Source organism: Ursus maritimus, unplaced genomic scaffold (assembly GCF_017311325.1).
Source record: "Ursus maritimus isolate PB19 unplaced genomic scaffold, ASM1731132v1 scaffold_23, whole genome shotgun sequence".
NCBI lineage: Eukaryota > Metazoa > Chordata > Mammalia > Carnivora > Ursidae > Ursus > Ursus maritimus.
Window position 1 is genome coordinate 32002202 of NW_024424786.1, and position 18202 is coordinate 32020403.

At 37.7% G+C, this 18202-nt stretch overlaps 1 protein-coding gene across 1 annotated transcript; it reads left to right on the forward strand.

Annotated features, from left to right (window-relative positions):
• Positions 1-4840: 4840 nt before the first annotated feature.
• LOC103672258 (olfactory receptor 4C11-like) lies at positions 4841-6112 on the forward strand. The gene has a single exon (XM_008700924.2). The coding sequence runs from the start codon at positions 4932-4934 to the stop codon at positions 5844-5846; it is 915 nt and encodes a 304-aa protein (XP_008699146.1). The 5' UTR covers positions 4841-4931; the 3' UTR covers positions 5847-6112.
• Positions 6113-18202: the final 12090 nt, after the last annotated feature.

The following is an 18202-nucleotide window of genomic DNA, read 5'->3' on the forward strand; positions in this document are numbered from 1 at the left end:
AAAGAAGAAGGAAAGAAAGAAAGAAAGAAAGAAAGAAAGAAAGAAAGAAAGAAAGAAAGAAAGAAAGAAAGAAAGAAAAGAAAAGAAAATACAGAAGGCATGTATTAAAAAATTATTTCCCTTTCCTAGTTTCTTGTCAACCTCTCTATATTGACTTAGGAACATAGATAAGTTTAGGAATGGGAAAACTGAATATTAGTGTTAAAAATAAAGAAATAATCAGGACACCTGGGTAGCTCAGTCAGCTGTGTCTGATCTTGATTTCAGCTCAGGTCATGATCTCAGTGTCATGAGATTGAGCCCTGTGTGGGGCTCCACACTGGGCATAGAGCCTGCTTGATCTTCCCTCACCCCCAGCTCCTATGCACTCTTTCTCTCTAATAAAGATGAAAGAAAGAAGAAAGAAAGAGGAAAGAAAGAAAGAAAGAAAGAAAGAAAGAAAGAAAGAAAGAAAGAAAGAAAGAAAGAAAAAGTTTATCTCCATTTGACTTTTCCTAAGAGAACATTGGAAAATAAAGAACATGAGAAACTTGCTTAACATCACATAGCAGATACTGGTGGGGCCAGGTCTCATGTCTGTCTACCTGACATATTTCATCTATCTGAGCCTTTAACTGGCTTCAACAACTTTCACACTTCTACATGAGATGGGCGTGAGCAAAGCCTATGGAGAAGTGAACAGACTTTCCTAACCTGCAGTTCACAGTGAGTTGAAGCTAACTAATTGGCCCCAAAGCATGTGTTTGCCTACGGACAATCTGAACAATGTAGCACACTGGATATCCTTTGGGACTGGGTTGGGAGTAATGGTTTTCCTGGAGGTTCTGAGGCTGGAAGCCTGCCTTAGGCATTTCTGAAGTTGTGTGGGAATCACCATAAATATGCAATGCTGAAAGAAAGAATCAGCTACCTCATGTGTTTTCCAAAAGAGCAGCTATGGGAAGAGAGGTAGCTTCAGAAGCATTTCTCTCTCAGAGTGCAGGACTAAGTTTCCTCCATAAAGTTTTGAGGAACTGAATTAGGATATTTCTTTTTCATGACCCTCTCCCTTGCTCCAATCTAGACCTTGTTTTTGTCTAACTTAGTGCTTCAGCGGTGGAACTGCGTGATGTATGGCCACACGCAGCGTCCCCTTTCTCCATAAACTCTACATCCGATCACCTCTTGTGGTAAAAACATTGATAAAGCTCAAGGAAGTACAGTTTGCATGTTTTATTCAGGCTTCATATGATTCACTTTCTAAGTAAATTGAAGTTGAAGATACGAAAAAATTTACTGTATTTGGAAGTCATCTAGTTCCTCCTAAGCAAGGAGGTAAGTTTTCAGTCTGTCTGAGATCATTTCTTCACATTGCCTTTTCAAGACGGATCTGATGGAATCTATACTCAGAGTGTCTTCTAACAAATGATGAAGTTCCTGCACACTGTTTCTACCCACGAAGAGGTGAGGTGGTCCAGGGTTCCCAAGCCTTTCCTGGCCTCAGCACAAAACTTTCCTACCTTTCAAATCACCTCTGCTTAATGTAGGGCTGGGGTAGAGCAACTGCAGCATGATATTGAGGCCAACCTGTTAGAAGTTTCTATCTTGGTGAGTCCCCTGATTTGAAAAGTTTTAGGTCAGTGGTGATGTCTCTGGGATGCAGTGAAAGATAAGAGTGCACTTTCTACACACTTGGGTTTTTAAGACCTTTGTTCACCCATTGCTCATGACCCACAACTGCAACTTCTGTCTGGTTTTGGGGTGAGGGATTGTGTTGTGGGTCAGGAAGAGAAAAGCTAAACTCTCTAATGAAAGTGTGGGCCAAATGACCTTCTCCAACATTTTTAGCTCACCTCCCTTCTTTTATATGTCTTTTGTATGTATCCCCTAACTCTTCTCTCCCTGGTGTCTTCTCACTCTCACTCTCCTCTCTCCTGCTCTGACTGTATTCTGTCTTTGCCCTGTCTTCCTCTTCCCCTTTATTGATTTGGGTATCTAGTTTTTCCTTTACCTCACCATGCAGTTTACAGAACCTGATTTTTTTTAATGATTTTTTATTATATTATGTTAGTCACCATACAGTACATCCCCGGTTTCCAATGTAAGGCTCGATGATTCATTAGTTGCGTATAACACCCAGTGCACCATGCAATACGTGCCCTCCTTACTACCCATCACCGGTCTATCCCATTCCCCCACCCCCCTCCCCTCTGAAACCCTCAGTTTGTTTCTCAGAGTCCATAGTCTCTCATGCTTCATTCCCCCTTCTGATTACCCCCCCTTTCTTTATCCCTTTCTTCTCCTACCAATCTTCCTAGTTCTTATGTTCCATAGATGAGAGAAATCATATGATAGTTATCTTTCTCTGCTTAACTTATTACAGAACCTGATTTTTGGAGTCAGAACCAGGATTTAAAGTGTCAGTTGGCATCCTTCTCTGATGGCTCAGGACTTTTCTTCTCTTGGATGCAATCTACACGATGGTAGAGATTTGATGTTTTATATGCTATGGAGGGTGAATGCTAGAGAGAGATGCTAGCTAGTAGCATCCCATTCTGGTTCTAGCGTGACTGTACTGTACTTGGTGAAAATTTCTGTATCACAGCTGAAACTGTATGGATATGTCCTTGTAAGAAAATGTTCAGGTCAAATGACAACAAAAGAGGAATATTGGTTGAATGATATTTGAATATTATAGAAGAAGAATAATATATAACCTAGAATTGCCTTAGTCAGTTGTGTGTGTATATATATATATATATATATATATATATATATTTGTACACATATATATACATACATATTTAATAAACACATATTAATATAACAGATAGAGGCAGAAACCTATTGACCTGGAAAAACCAAGGGAAGATTATTTGTACAAATATAATTTGAAGTATAAAATTTCAGCAGGTAAAAGTAAAAATTAAGGATTAAGAAAGAAAAAAAGCTTGCTCTATTACTGCAATGTCCCCCAAAATCAGGGAGATATGACAGTCTGGGAGTGTAAGGAAATGATGACTGAATTCAGTGATAGAACTCTGAGTGGAGGTGTTCATCTCACATAATGTATACATCTTGTAAGTGCCACTTTCTTGTCTTAATGACCCTAAATCTTCTTTCTGATTATTTAAAATAAAACAAGATAGAACTACATCACTTGGCTTTTGTGGTTGTCCATTATCTGTCCCCAAATTTCTCTGTTGCAACCTTTTTGATTTAACAAGATTATAGTCTCTATGGAGATTATCTCTATGTTAACCTGAAGCAAAGTATGTTTCTCCCTATTTAACTGACTCTTCTCACCTAACTGCTCCTCTCTTCACTGCCAAGCCCTGCCTCACTTTGGTTCAATTCCTTTCTAGGAATCTAATGTTTCTTTTTTAAAAAGATTTATTTATTTATTTATTTATTTATTTATTTATTTATTTAGAGAATGAGTGGGGGAAGGGGCAGAGGGAGAAAATATCCAAGCAGACTTCTGACAAGCATGGAGCCAGATGGGGGTTTGATCCCAAGGCCAATGAGATTCAGGACCTGAGCAAAACCAAGAATTCAGTGCTTAACTGACTGAGCCACCCAGGTGCCCCAGAAATCTAATGTTTCAAAACAAAGTAACCTTAATTTCTTTTCTTTTCTATAGTTGTCAGATCATTGGAACTGCCAATCAGATCTTGTAGTTATAATATCTCTCATTTATCATGCTGCACTAATATTATTTTAGCTGGATGGCAAATAAATTTTAAGTTTTTTTAGATATGGAATTTTATTAGGGGAAAATGGACTATTTGAGTCAGTCACTTAACAATATATATTTTACTTAGGGAAGGACAGTATAAACTATGGAATACTTGAGTTTCAGAGAACTGTGTTGGAAACTACACATTAACATATTTAAAGCCCTTACATCACTTCTTTCTCATTTTTGAAACTTCTCTGACCAGCCAATTCATAATCAAGGGACTTTTGTATTTTTGGAACCAAAATTCACTTGGTCTTATCACATAGAGTTATGTGTAATCCTTATGTAGTAAATGATCTTATCTAGAGCTATGTTATTCCTCCAACCTGGTTTTAAAGAGGTTGAAGACATGTTTTCTATGATGCCCTATTGAAAAATGGCAGATATGAGTATGTACTTAGTACATACTGATTGATTTGATGGTATTATTGATTCATTAGAGGATTGTTGATTTATCAGAAAGAGTTTCTCAAAACTCATACTCAAATACATTCTAGATATTTGACATCTATATTAAAAGGAACAGAAATATTGTAAGACAGAATAAAGATAAATTCTAGTAATTTCCTAAATTGAAGTAATAGAAGGTAAAATTATGGCCAACATGAACCTCAATTTGCAGAAAGAATTTCTTCTTCAAACATAATTCAAACAAGATACTCAAGAGGTCAGGAATAATAGGTGTAAACTGGTGTCCAAATCAAGAAATGTGTTTTTTTAAGAGAGAATCTCCAAGTGTGTATATTTTGAAATTATATAGGATTATAATTTTTCAGCAGTTGAGATGCAAGTATATTATATTCTCATCAGACACATAGGTATATACTTAATAAAGTATCTATTAGAGTGTCTGTCAAATGAAGAAAAAGCGTCAAGACATTAAAGTGATCTGATCAAGATCATACAGCAAAGTCATTAGTTCTCAGAACTCGCCAGAGCTCACCATCAATGAAATCTAAAAATCTCAGTCCACATAGGGAGACCTTCAGTTAATGCTCATGGTTAAAGCATGGACATCTGCATTGAAAAAAATAAATAAATACATTTTCTCAAGTGATTTCAGTATATGAAAACCTGAGAGCCATTGGTTTATGTGTTGATGGAATTAGAACTATACAAGTGTAATTCTGAATCCAGTTTCACTGCTATTGCCAAGTTACTATTTCCCAATTTTCCCTGCAGATGAACAATTTCTACATTCACTGTAGCCATGGAGTGGAATAACAGTGTGAATGAGTTCATTCTGTTTGGCTTAACACAGAATGTGCTAAAGGAGAAAGTCGTGTTTGTGGTCTTCTTGTTTCTCTACCTTGCAACTCTGATGGCAAATTTACTGATTGTGATGACCATAAGATACAGCCGGACACTTGGGAGCCCCATGTACTTCTTCCTTTTCTACTTGTCCTTTTCTGATGCCTGTTTCTCAACAACCACTGCTCCTAGGTTGATAGTAGATTCTGTATCTGAGAAGAAAGTCATCTCCTACAATGAGTGCATGATCCAGATTTTTGCATTTCACTTCTTTGGGTGTTTGGAGGTCTTAGTGCTCGTCCTCATGTCCTTAGATCGCTATGTGGCCATTTGTAAACCCCTGCGGTACACAACCATCATGAGCCAGCAAGTCTGTGGTACAATGGTGAATGTGGCCTGGGTGGTATCTTGTATCCATTCTTCTTCACAGGTTTTCTTGGCTTTGAAACTACCATTCTGTGGACCCAATGTTATAGATCATTTTTTCTGTGATATGGCACCTTTGTTGAAACTTGCATGCATGGACACTCATGTAATCAATTTACTTGTAGTTTTTAGTAGCGGGGCTATCTGCATGGTAAGTTTCATAGCCCTGCTTACCTCTTATATTTTCATCCTACATTCTCTGAATAGCCAGAGTGCAGAAGGAAGAAAGAAAGCCCTCTCTACCTGCACATCCCACATTATCGTTGTCATCTTATTCTTTGTTCCATGTATATTCACATATACTCGCCCTGTAACTACATTTCCAGTTGACAAGATGGTGGCTGTGTTTTACACTATTGGGACACCCTTGCTCAACCCTCTGATTTACACGCTGAGAAACGCAGAAGTGAAAAATGCCATGTGGAATTTATGGTGCAAAAGACTCTGACTACAATGGGAATAAAAACAGAGGACTCCAATTTTAAATTCTGTGAGAGTTTAAATAAATTTGGATTGATAGAAAAGGGAAAATGTTTCCATCCCAACGGGGACAATTGACTCCTCTCCCAGTAGGATGTTTTGAGGCATAGGCAGAATGACCATGAAGCACAGATCCATTCATTTTGTGTCAGTATCACTGAGTGCCACAATATCAAATATAGTATTTGAGGGAAGATAAGCCCACTCTTCCCTTTTGCTCGGTGCACAGAAGCTTGTGAGCCAGCTTCTGTTGTATCTATAGCTTTACCTCTCCCCTTGCACATTATTCTTATTTGTGTTTCTCTTTCCCATGTTTTCTGATCTGGGTTGTAAAGTGGCCCCTAAACTTGCTTGAACTATTTTGTTGCAAATCAGTTTTGACACTACTAAATCTGGATCTTACCTTTTCTGGGTCAACTGTCAACAGCCCTAAGTTACTACAAGAAACTGATGATCCCACAGGAGCACATATATCAACCAATTAAGCCTCTATTTGGTGCTTGTCTTCCCTTTGTATAATCTGTAAAAAATCGAGTTTTTTTTTTTTTTTTGGTCTCGAGCATGTAGAAGGAGATAACTCATGAGCTTCTATTCATTTTTTTCTTTCTTTTTCTTAATAATAATTCTTTATTATGTTATGTTAGTCACCAAACAGTATATCCTTAGGTCTTGATGTAGTGTTCCATGATTCATTATTTGTGTATAACATCCACTGCACCATGTAATATGTGCCCTCCTTAATACCCATCACCAGCTTATCCCAATCCCCCAGCCCCCTCCCCTCTGAAGCCCTCAGTTAGTTTCTCAGAGTCCATAGTCTCTCATGGTTCATTCCCCCTTCTGTTTATTCCCCATTCATTCTTCCTTTCCTTCTCCTACCTATCTTCCTGCTATTTCTTATGTTCCATAAATGAGTGAAACCATATGATAATTGTTTTTCTCTGCTTGACTTATTTCACTCAGCATAATCTCCTTCAGTTCCGTCTATGTTGTGGCAAATGTTGGGTGATCGTTCTTTTTGATGGCTGAGTAATATTCCATTGTATATATGGACCACATCTTCTTAATCCAGTCATCTGTTGAAGGGCATCTTGGTTCCTTCCACGATTTAGCTATTGTGGACAATGAACATTGGGGTGCATATGGCCCTTCTCTTCACTATGTCTGTATCTTTGGGGTAAATACCAAGTAGTGCAATTGCTGGGTCATAGGGTAGCTCTATTTTTAACTTTTTAAGGGACCTCCACACTGTTTTCCAGAGTGGCTGTACCAACTTGCATTCCCACCAACAGTGTAAGACGGATCCCCTTTCTCCACATCCTCTCCAACATTTGTTGTTTCCTGCATCAATTTTTGCCATTCTAACTGGCGTAAGGTGGTATCTCAATGTGGTTTTGATTTGAATTTCCCTGATGGCTAATGATTTTGGACATTTTTTCATGTGTCTGTTAGCCATTTGTATGTCTTCATTGGAAAAGTGTCTGTTCATATCTTCTGTCCATTTTTCGATTTGATTATTTGTTTCTTGTGTATTGAGTATTGTGTTTGAGTTCTTTGTAGATCTTGGATACCAGTCTTTTATCTGTAGTGTCATTTGCAAATATCTTCTCCCATTCCGTGGGCTGCCTCTTATTTTTTTTTTTTTTGACTGTTTCCTTGGCTGTGCAGAAGCTTTTTATCTTGATGAAGTCCCACAAGTTCATTTTTTTCTTTTCTTTTTTTGGTTTCTCTTGCCTTTGGAGATGTGTCATGAAAAAAGTTGCTATGGCCGATGTCAACAACGTTGCTGCCTATGTTCTCCTCTAGGATTTTGATGGATTTCTGTCTCACATCGAGGTCTTTCATCCATTTGGAGTTTATCTTTGTGTGTGAGAGAGTGGTCAAGTTTCATTCTTTGCATATAGCTGTCCAATTTTCTCAGCACCATTTCTCAAAGAGACTGTCATGACCTTCTTTTCAAATAGTATAATTCTAGTTATAACAAATATATTCATTGTATTGTTCCAAAATTTCTATGTACTTTAATATCTTTCTTCTTTGTTTATCATGATTCTCATTATTTGTCCATATTCTTAGTTTCATATACATATATAATATAAGTCCATGGGCATTTACCTAATTCTTGGTTGGTGAATTGGGGACAATTTTATCCAATTCTGAGAGTTATAATATTAAAACCAATGCCTCATGAATATGATCACACATATGAAAAAAGTAACAACTGACAGAAAACAGAGCTACTGTTACAATATTTCATCCAAAAAGGGAAGTTGCAAGATGTTTCACTGACTAGTGGATATGATTGCTTGGTTGCCTGGCATAGCATGTATACTTCTGGGTTGGGAGAAATGTTTCAGGCTATGGCTTATTGAATTCTACCTTTATTAAGCAATATTTACATGGTAATTTGTCTTCCTATAGAGATTTTCCTCCCTGAAGAGAAAAGTATTGACTAATGACTGGAATAAGCACTTTAGCATTTTGATTTGTATTTTTCACGTATCTCATTAGATTTACGTTCTGGCTCAGGTACTGTTAATGAATGAGTAAGGACAACAGAAGCCAGTTCCTGCAAGAGCAAGCAATGAGTCTATCTCTGAGAACAAATATAATCAAGACTATTTTCCTACAGATCTGGAGCTTGAAGTGTGGCAGATTAGTTTCCCAGAGTCCATAGTCTCTCATAGTCCACTCTGAGAAACTTTGCGTGAGTATGCCTTCTTGAGGATAAAGGTCCTTCAAACTCTAATAATAAAATTTTGGAAGATTTATTTTTAGCTCATTTTCTGTACAAATCTTTCGAAGTACAAATCCTATAGGGGTACCCAGGGTGGCTTAGTCAGTTAAGCATCTGACTCTTGGTTTCTGCTCAGTTCATGATCTCATGGGTTGTGAGATGGAGCCTCATTTCTCTCTCTTAAATAAATAAATAAAAATAAATAAATAAATAAATAAATAAATAAATCTTTTATAAAAAGTACAAATCCTGTAGATGATGAGGCAGGAATTTCTTGGATGGTAACATAAGACATCAATAAGCTACTTGCCTTGCCACCTTTGCCACAAATTTAGCTTTAGTATTAATTGCTATAGTTTACTACTAGTATAGAAACAGAGGGGAAGAAGAAAGAAGAGAAAAAAGGAGAAGAAAGGAGAGAAAAGAGAAGAAAGGAGAAATGAAAGTGAGATTATTAAGGAGAGAAAGATTTTCACCTTGAGTTTTAGGGATCTCCTAAAACTTAAATTTTATAACTGCTAAAATTTAGGAGAATATTGTGGACAGTCATTGTTGATCAAGAAGCTTTTTTTTTCTTTCTATCCATTCTGATTGGCTGAGATTTCTCTGAAAGTGCATGTATTTAGGCAACTAAAGTTCAGAGGAAAAATTTCATTTCATAAGTCATATTAAAAGTAAAATAAAATCAAGGGTTTTTATGGCTTTAAATATTATCTCTATACTGATGACTCACACATTTATATTTCCACCATGGACCTCCCACTTGAATGTCAGACTTGTATAATCGACTACTTACTAGATACTTCCCTTTATATTCTAACAGATATCTTTATATATAATGACTGATTGTTTTTCCTTTCAATAATAAATTTAATATACTGGAAACCTGTGTGTGTATACACTTCAACAAACTGGAAATCTGTGTGTGTATAAATTCACAACTTAATATTACTTATTTTTAAATTCATAGATAGGCACTATTTGCAAGGACTATTATATAAACTTGACATACATTGCTCAAGGTAGAACAGTCTGAAATTTGATGTTTTAAAAATCTAGTAAAGATGATTAGCCTAAAGTGTTTTTGTCCAGTTACACTTTTGTTTTTGATATGTGTCAAATATTCTATTTGATTCGGGGCTCCTGGGTGGCACAGCGGTTAAGCATCTGCCTTCGGCTCAGGGCGTGATCCCGGCGTTCTGGGATCGAGCCCCACATCAGGCTCCTCTGCTGGGAGCCTGTTTCTTCCTCTCCCACTCTCCCTGCTGTGTTCCCTCTCTCGCTGGCTGTCTCTCTGTCACATAAATAAATAAATAAAATCTTTAAAAAAAAAAAAGACATAGCATTCGGGCCACTTAAACTGTACATGACTTCACCTGGAAGATATTTTGGGGCATAATTAAGTAGTCAGGGTAAAAACTGCCTTCCTGAAACACAATATTCCTGAAACATCTAAGCCTGGGCTGCTTCGTATTTACATAAGGAAACATGATTCTACTACAATAGTGATAATTATGAAATGTTAAGTATTTTCATTTAATTACTTACTAAGGCATAATTGATACCGTGGTGTGTGTACTGAGAATTCAGCAAAGATTTTGAATTCCAGAATGATTGTATTGAGAAGTCTTGGGTCAAATTGAGCAAAACTGGGTGATGTGGTTTAGTGCAAGTGTGACCTTGTGGCTGAGCTCATGAAGTGGTATCTGCTCAGCCACTTCAACTATTTGTTGCTTCGAGGTGTCAGGGCAATCACCTTTCTTTGGTGTTGTGTAAATTGCACGTTTACTTTCAGAATGAAAATGCACATTTCATTATTGCTAGGTTTTGCTATCAAATCTGGTGAAATGCCATCATGAGACAGTCTTGTTGGGAAACCTTCCCTTGGCTCAGGCGTTCAGAAGGACCTCAGTTTGGAGCTCAGAGGTGGTGTATGGCTCAATCTTCACATTTCCAGGAGTGCAGACAACAGTATCCTCTAGTCACTCCATGCGTGCACAATATGACGCAACACCCACCTGTGACTGCAGCATGCCTTCAGTCAGTATACTTCTTTTTTTGTTTTTTTTTAAGATTTATTTATTTATATTATTTGACAAGAGGAGAGAGAGAGAGAGTGCGAGCACAAGCAGGGGGAGCAGATAGGGAGAAGCAGGCTCCCCCTGAGCAGGGAGTTTGAATCAGGGCTCAATCCCAGGTCTCTAGGATCATGATCTGAGCCGAAGGCAGATACTTAACCAACTGAGCCACCTAGGCACCCGTCAGTCAATACACATCTATTTGATTTTAAAGTATTTGTTCATTAGCTTAAATTGTCCTTTTTTGAAGATTTTTTTTGATTTGTTTTGTTGTTAAGTAGGCTCCATACCTACAATGGAGTCCAGCAAGGAACTTGAACTCATGACCCTGAGATCAAGACTTGAGCTGAGATCAAGAGTCAGAGACTTAACCCACTGACCCACCCAGGAAACTATGAAGAACTTTTTTAATACCCATGATTCCTGGGGCTTCTACTCTGATCCAGCCCTCAAGTTAGTTTATGTCAGAGGAGATACAGTGTAACAATATTGGTAAAGACAGATTCTACTCAAAGTTGCCAAATGCACCTCCAAAATATAGAAGGATCTTCAGTGAGTTAACAGTCCATTCTAGAGCCCCAGTAGCCCTGAGGCTCTGACTGTCTGTGGGAAGCAGTCTATTGCTCCTGAGAAATGGGCATCTACTCCTCCACAGCGAGGAAGGTAGAGGTTCTGAGCTTTCACTTTTCTTTTCACCATGTTGAAGGCAAAAGAGAAGGTCTGGGCCACCTCAGTAGCCAGGCAGACACTGGCAAAGTTCCAGAGGAGAAAGAACTGATCTCACAGTCCAGTCCTGATTTTCTCTAGGATCATTTCTCTAGGATCTCTAGGATCTCTAGGACCAGACCTGATTTCTCTAGGATCCTAGAGATCTAGGATCTCTAGGATCACTAGAAGGGAGCCAGCAGAGAAAGAAATAGAACCTAAAACAGTTAAAGAACCCCTTTCACACACCATACACAAAGATAAACTCCAAATGGAGGAAAGACCTCAACGTGAAACAGAAATCCATCAAAATCACAGAGGAGAACATAGGCTGTAATGTCTCTGACATCAGCCGCAGCAACTTTTTTATGACACATCTCCAAAGGCAAGAGAAACAAAAGAAAAAATGAACTTGTGGGACTTCATCAAGATAAAAAGCATCTGCACAGCCAAGGAAACAGTCAAAAAAACTAAGAGGCAGCCCATGGAATGGAAAAAGGTATTTGCAAATGACACTACAGATAAAAGACTGGTATCCAAGATCTACAAAGAACTTCTCAAACTCAATACACAAGAAACAAACAATCAAATCAAAAAAGGGGCAGAAGATATGAATAGACACTTTTCCAATGAAGACATACAAATGGCTAACAGATGCATGAAAAAATGTTCCAAATCATTAGCCATCAGGGAAATTCAAATCAAAACCACATTGAGATACCACCTTATGCCAGTCAGAATAGCAAAAATTGACAAGACAAGAAACAACAAATGTTGGAGAGGATGTGGAGAAAGGGGATCCCTTCTACATTGTTGGTGGGAATGCAAGATGGACAGCCACTTTGGAAAACAGTGTGAAGTTCCCTTAAAAAGTTAAAAATAGAGCTACCCTATGACCCAGCAATTGCACTACTGGGTATTTACCCCAAAGATACAGATGTAGTGAAGAGAAGGGCCATATGCACCCCAATGTTCATAGCAAGATTGTCCACAAGCTAAATTGTGGAAGGAACTGAGATGCCCTTCAACAGATGACTGGATTAAGAAGATATGGTCCATATACACAATGGAATATTACTCAGCCATCAGAAAGAATGATTACCCAACATTTGCAGCAACATGGACAGGACTGGAGGAGATAATGCTAAGTGAAATAAGTCAAGCATAGAAAGACAATTATCATATGGTTTCACTCATTTATGGAACATAAGAAATAGGAAGATTGGTAGGAGAAGGAAGGGAAGAATGAAGGGGGGGTAAACAGAAGGGGGAATGAACCATGAGAGACTTTGGACTCTGGGAAACAAACTGAAGGCTACAGAGGGGAGGGGGTGGGGGATTGGAATAGGCTGGTGATGGGTATTAAGGAGGGCACATATTGCATGGTGCCTTGGGCGTTATATGCAAATAATGAATCATGGAACATTACATCAAAAACTAAGGATGTACTGTATGGTGACGAACATAACAAAATAAAAATTATTACAGAAATAATAAAAAAAAAAGAACCCCTTTGACAAAGGGCCGGGAACCCTTCCTATTGACAAACAGTAGAAAAAACACAGAGAATATGCTTGTAAGATGGTTCCAGCATATTCTGTACAAATAGCCTGGACTTGATGAGGTTTGTTGGATTTATCACGTGGTGAAAATCATGTCTGCCAGACTCCCAGCCATGATGGAGCTCCACTGGAAAATATGGCCCAGGTCATCTGTGAACAACATTAAACTTGTGGTAGGCATGGCACCACAGGGGGAGATGTGAAGACATGCCACCATCTTTCCCTTCCAGGTTCTGGACTCCCTACATCCCTGTTACCTCTCCCCCAGAATCACCACCAGCTTTAGCACCCTGAACTGGCCCCATCCCAGCCAATGAGACCAACAGTGACTGATCGTTTTTCAGTCAAACATCTGTGGCCTTCCCCAGGAAATTCCATCCTTCCAGTTTTCCAGGCCAAAAACATGGAAGTCCATACAGTACATTCCTAGTTTTTGATGTAAAGTTCCATGATTCATTACTTGCATGGTGACTAACATAATATAATAAAAAAAATTATTAAAATAACATGGAAGTCCAAAAAATTGATAATATCACAGCTCACTCCTAACGTGTTAGGAAAACTTTGTTTGCCTTCAGAATATATGCAGAATATGATCTCTTTTCCTGCCAAGTCCCCTTCCATCCTGGTCTGAGCGGCCATCATCTCACACTTAGATCATAGTCCTGAATCAGAATTCTCCGTACTTCCACTCTTGCTCTGCTAAGTCTATTTTCAGCACAGCACACTTCTCTCCTTAAAACCCTGCAGTGATTCCATTTTGCTCAGAGAAAAAGACCAAATTCTTACAATGATTTGACCTTCTATTGCCCCTTTGGCCGCTTCAGGTACTTCCATACTTGCTCCCTTGACTCAGCCATACTGGCTTCCTTGCAATTTTTTGATGACATCAGGTAGCCTTTCCCTGCCTAAAATATGGGTGCTTGCCCTATAGCTTCCTCTACTTATGGCGTTATCCTAATCTCTCCTCAGTGAGACCTTCCCTAGGCCTATTTAATACCAAATTCCTCTTAGCATGCCTGATCCTTTTTTCTTGTTTGACTTTCCTTTTTGTGTGTGTGTGTCTCTTTCAGAGAGATAGTGGGGAGGGTCAGAGGGAGAGAGAGAGAATCTAACGCCAGCTCCACACCCAGCACTGAGGAGCTTATATGGTCTTTCAGTTCAGTGAAAATATGAGGCATTAAATACAGGAGTGATCTAACTCTTATTGAAGGCTATGATACATACATTTTCATAGTGCTTTACATGCTTTAAGTCTCTTAATGTAATAAATTTTAATAGATAGATCTTTATACCACTTATACAAAATAATGAGACTGAATAAGGGTTAAGCATCAATATCAAGTCTTTTAGACTCTGCCTTCTCTACTCTTCCCATTTCACAATACTGTTTGCTAGCATGATGTAAAAAATACCAAAACATAGAACTGCTCATTGGCTACAATGCGAAGATCGTCCTTGAGGCATTCTGTCCTTATTTTGGGGTTCACTTTTTTCTCTTCAGCTCTCCCCTGAGTTCTGCTTCCCAGGTTACTTATATTCTCTTGATTCTTCTTCTGTCAGAGAAAAGCCACTTGATGATCTCATTTCCTCAGATGTTATTTCCTTTCATGGACATCATGAAAAGTGAGATGGAATGGACTCAAGAAATACAATTCAAATGGTTGCATTTGAAAGATAGTGACATATGCGCAAGGGAGCTATTTGAAGAAAAAATAAACAACTTAATCATTGAGGAGACTGGCAGTCTGGGTTTGAGGGTAGCACGTTGAAGAGCTAAATGTCATTTCTACAGGAATTTTTCTATTGCTAGTCCAAAGTGTTAATATTTATTACTTGAAAAACGATGGCTTCAAAATCAATTAAGTGTAGGAAGTTCTTATTTCATTTTTTCACAAAATACTGTTTAGTGCCTACAGTGTGCCAGAGAGTTCTGGGAGCTTGGTATAAAGTGTTGAGTAATACAAACAGAGGATGCGTTTGTATGGAACTTAAACTCCAGTGGGGAGCAGGTAATAAGCAGGTTAACTCATGAGTGAAAAATTAATTGTGTTAGTAGTAAGTATGATGAAAAATATTTTATTGGGGGGTGGTGCAAAAGAGAAGAATTGGATATAGATGTGTATGGTTGTTTAAAGCACAGCTAGAACTTTAGTTATGCTCAAGTTTGATCACATTATTTTCCCCCATGCTGTTCTTTCTATAAGTAGGTTATCTAACACATGCATTTGCAATGGGCACTGGGAACTATGTTGTAAATGCAGCATATCGATATTTATCACTATTGAAGATGGAAAAAAAATGAAGGCTATAACCCCAAATATTTCTAAATTGAAAACATGTTACTTGGGAATACTAATTGTTATGGAGTGAGAAAGAACTGAGTCCTTATTTTTTTGTAGCTGAGGTACATTTTTTAAATCCTTAATAGCACCAACTGTCCTGCAGTTAGATGTGACGCAATTTTAATAGTAGTCTTAAAAGATGAAGGGGACACCAGGCTAAGTGAGAAATATTTGGTCCCAGGACTTGCCTGGTGTATTGACTTTTCTTTATCTATGTCATTAGGTAGATGCATTGTTCTAAGGCCATTCTGTTACTGAAGCAGAGAGCTTACTTGTGGAGCAGATAATTGAATGGTTAATGCCAGGATCTGGTGGTGTGTTTGTGGAGCACCAGCCTGGCCTGGATCCAGTGAATCTCTGCCCTTGGGAAAAAGGGATCACTGCAGGGATGGATAGGAACTCACTGGTATGGTGATTAGCTCCTCAGTCAGTAGAGACACAGCCTCCAGGGCATGCAGTTGGAATGATGCAAGTCTACACATTTTGAAATTCTGTGCCATTTGAAAAGAGCACCCTGCCCTCAAATCTATTATGTGAAGGAGAACATCTTATTAATGGTGTTTCTTCTAAAATGGGGATTGGAAACTGTTTACAAATTAAGCTCAAAATACAGCCAAATGGTGGGCACAATTCCATGAATGATTTGTAGTTAATCTGGCTTTTTTTTTGCAACCTTTCCTAGCTAGATGAAATTTGAATTCTTCTGCCATCTGCAAGGTTTGTTTCCTCTTTAAGTCCTTGGACACTTAGAGCATCTGTTTTAAATCTTGCTTTTAAAAATCATTACAAACTCTGGCCCTATCAAAATAACCCCATTAAGGGCATAGATAATTTGTTCCCAGTGCACGTCCTGATTTACTTGGATCTGCTAAGTGGAAACTCTAATAAGTAATGATTTATAGCTCTTTTGTTGATGAAAGTTCATGTAAGTACATCCTGGATGGGGCCAGAGCTTTGGTTACCTTGACATTATCCTGGAAAATTTACATGTACAATGTCTGCCTTCTACTTACTGGGACCATTGGGTAACTGGCTTTTAGAGTTCGCAAGGATGACATCAGGTTGTTTTGGAGGTATCTTTAACAAGTTACTTGAGTATTAAACATGTACTTGTTAATTTGAGCTACTATTTTTTAAATTGTTGAAATAATTGATTCACTTAATGTACATACACAATTATACTTAAAATCTATCAGTAGTTCTGTTTTGTCTGTACACATAAATTGTGGCTTCGGGATGGGAATCCTTAAGGTATCAACACATTTTGGCTGAATTTTCTTTAATCTCCTTTTGCAAATTATCAAAATTTAAGTGTCTGCCTAATCCAGGTCGTGAGATTAGCAACTGTAAGAGTATGTTTGTATTTTAGAGATGTGCTTGTAGGAAGAGGAAGAAGAAGAATAACTGGTATGTGTAAGGTGATTTTAGAGCGATTTTTATGTTTCCTTCCTTTCATGCGACTCTGTGTGTGTGTGTGCGTGTTCATGCATACACAAGTGTATGTATATATATTGTATGTTTCTGCTTTCTTCTTGTACCAAGTTCCTTTGACTTTGATTTTTCTACTAATCACCTTGAGAAAGGTGTTTTTATTTATATTTTAATTAATGATACTTCAAATGTTTGGCTTTCATTTGTAATGTAAAGATGAATTAGATTTTAAAAATATATTTGTTTATATAAAAACACACACATTAATTTATGAGCAGCTCTGTTCACAGTGGGGTGTTGGTGTTGGTGCTGAAGGTGATGGTGATGATTTGCTCAGGGTGGTGTGGTGAAATAAAGAAAGGTTGTTCAGGGATCCAGCCCCCTCCCTTGGGAAACATTCCAAGAGAACATAAAGTTTTGTATCTTCAGTGGTATAGTAATTTCCAACCCAGAAAGGTGCTATTGAAGATAATTCCATCTCCACTCATCTCTCAAGGAAAGCAAAATGAATTAAGAAGTCTTACTGACAGAAATAGTCCTCTTAAAGCCATCGATTAGAGACAGATTCTATTAATGATGTGTATGCTCTGGAGATAGATATTCTGAGGACCACAGAGCTATCGATTGCTCGTTAAAAATGACATCCAGTGGCATCTTTAAACACATTGCTATCACCTTCTTGTGGTCCAGGATTTTATTGAAGAAATTATTAGGACCTATAAGAAATTCACACACTTAAGAATATGCATCAGCTGTAGAGTTGGCTTCTTGGATTCAAATCAAAGTTCTATCACTTATTAACTGTATACCCTTAAGCAGGCTAATTATTCTGCTTTTACTCAGTCATGAAATATGTCTAAACATAGCCAGATGTGAGAATTAAATGAGAAAACATGTATCAAGTACTAGCAAAATATCTAGAACATAGCACATACTAAATAATTTATGATTATTATTTTGATATGATATCTGTGTATAGACTATCTCTACATAGATATAACATTGCAAAAATTTATGCAGTCAATTTTGTTTAGCTTTACCTGGAGACCAATAATATATTTTTTGTTTAGGTCACTGATGAAATTCTATGAATGAATGATCAAATGCAAATTGAAGTGAGATATAATTTTTTATCTTATCATTTGTTTAATATAATCAAAATTGATAATATGTAGTGTTAGTAAGGCTGTGGGGAAAACTACACTTTAAAACACTATTCATGAGAATGAAAAACGCTTCAGGATTGTGGGAGAACAAAGTTACAGAATCCATCAAAGTTCGATGTATACATATTTTGGACTTGGTGTTCACATTTCTAGGAATTTCTCTGGGAGAAATATGCAAAACAGTAAGTAAAAATTTATTTGAAGTGATGTTCATTGCATCATTGTGTGTAAGATAGAATACTAAAAAGCATAAATGTCAAGCAAAAATGTACTGGTTTAATGAATTATGGGACAACCATA

Excerpts from the sequence above, each read along its gene's own strand:
- LOC103672258 (XM_008700924.2), top strand. The coding sequence starts at position 4,932 with ATGGAGTGGAATAACAGTGTGAATGAGTTCATTCTGTTTGGCTTAACA.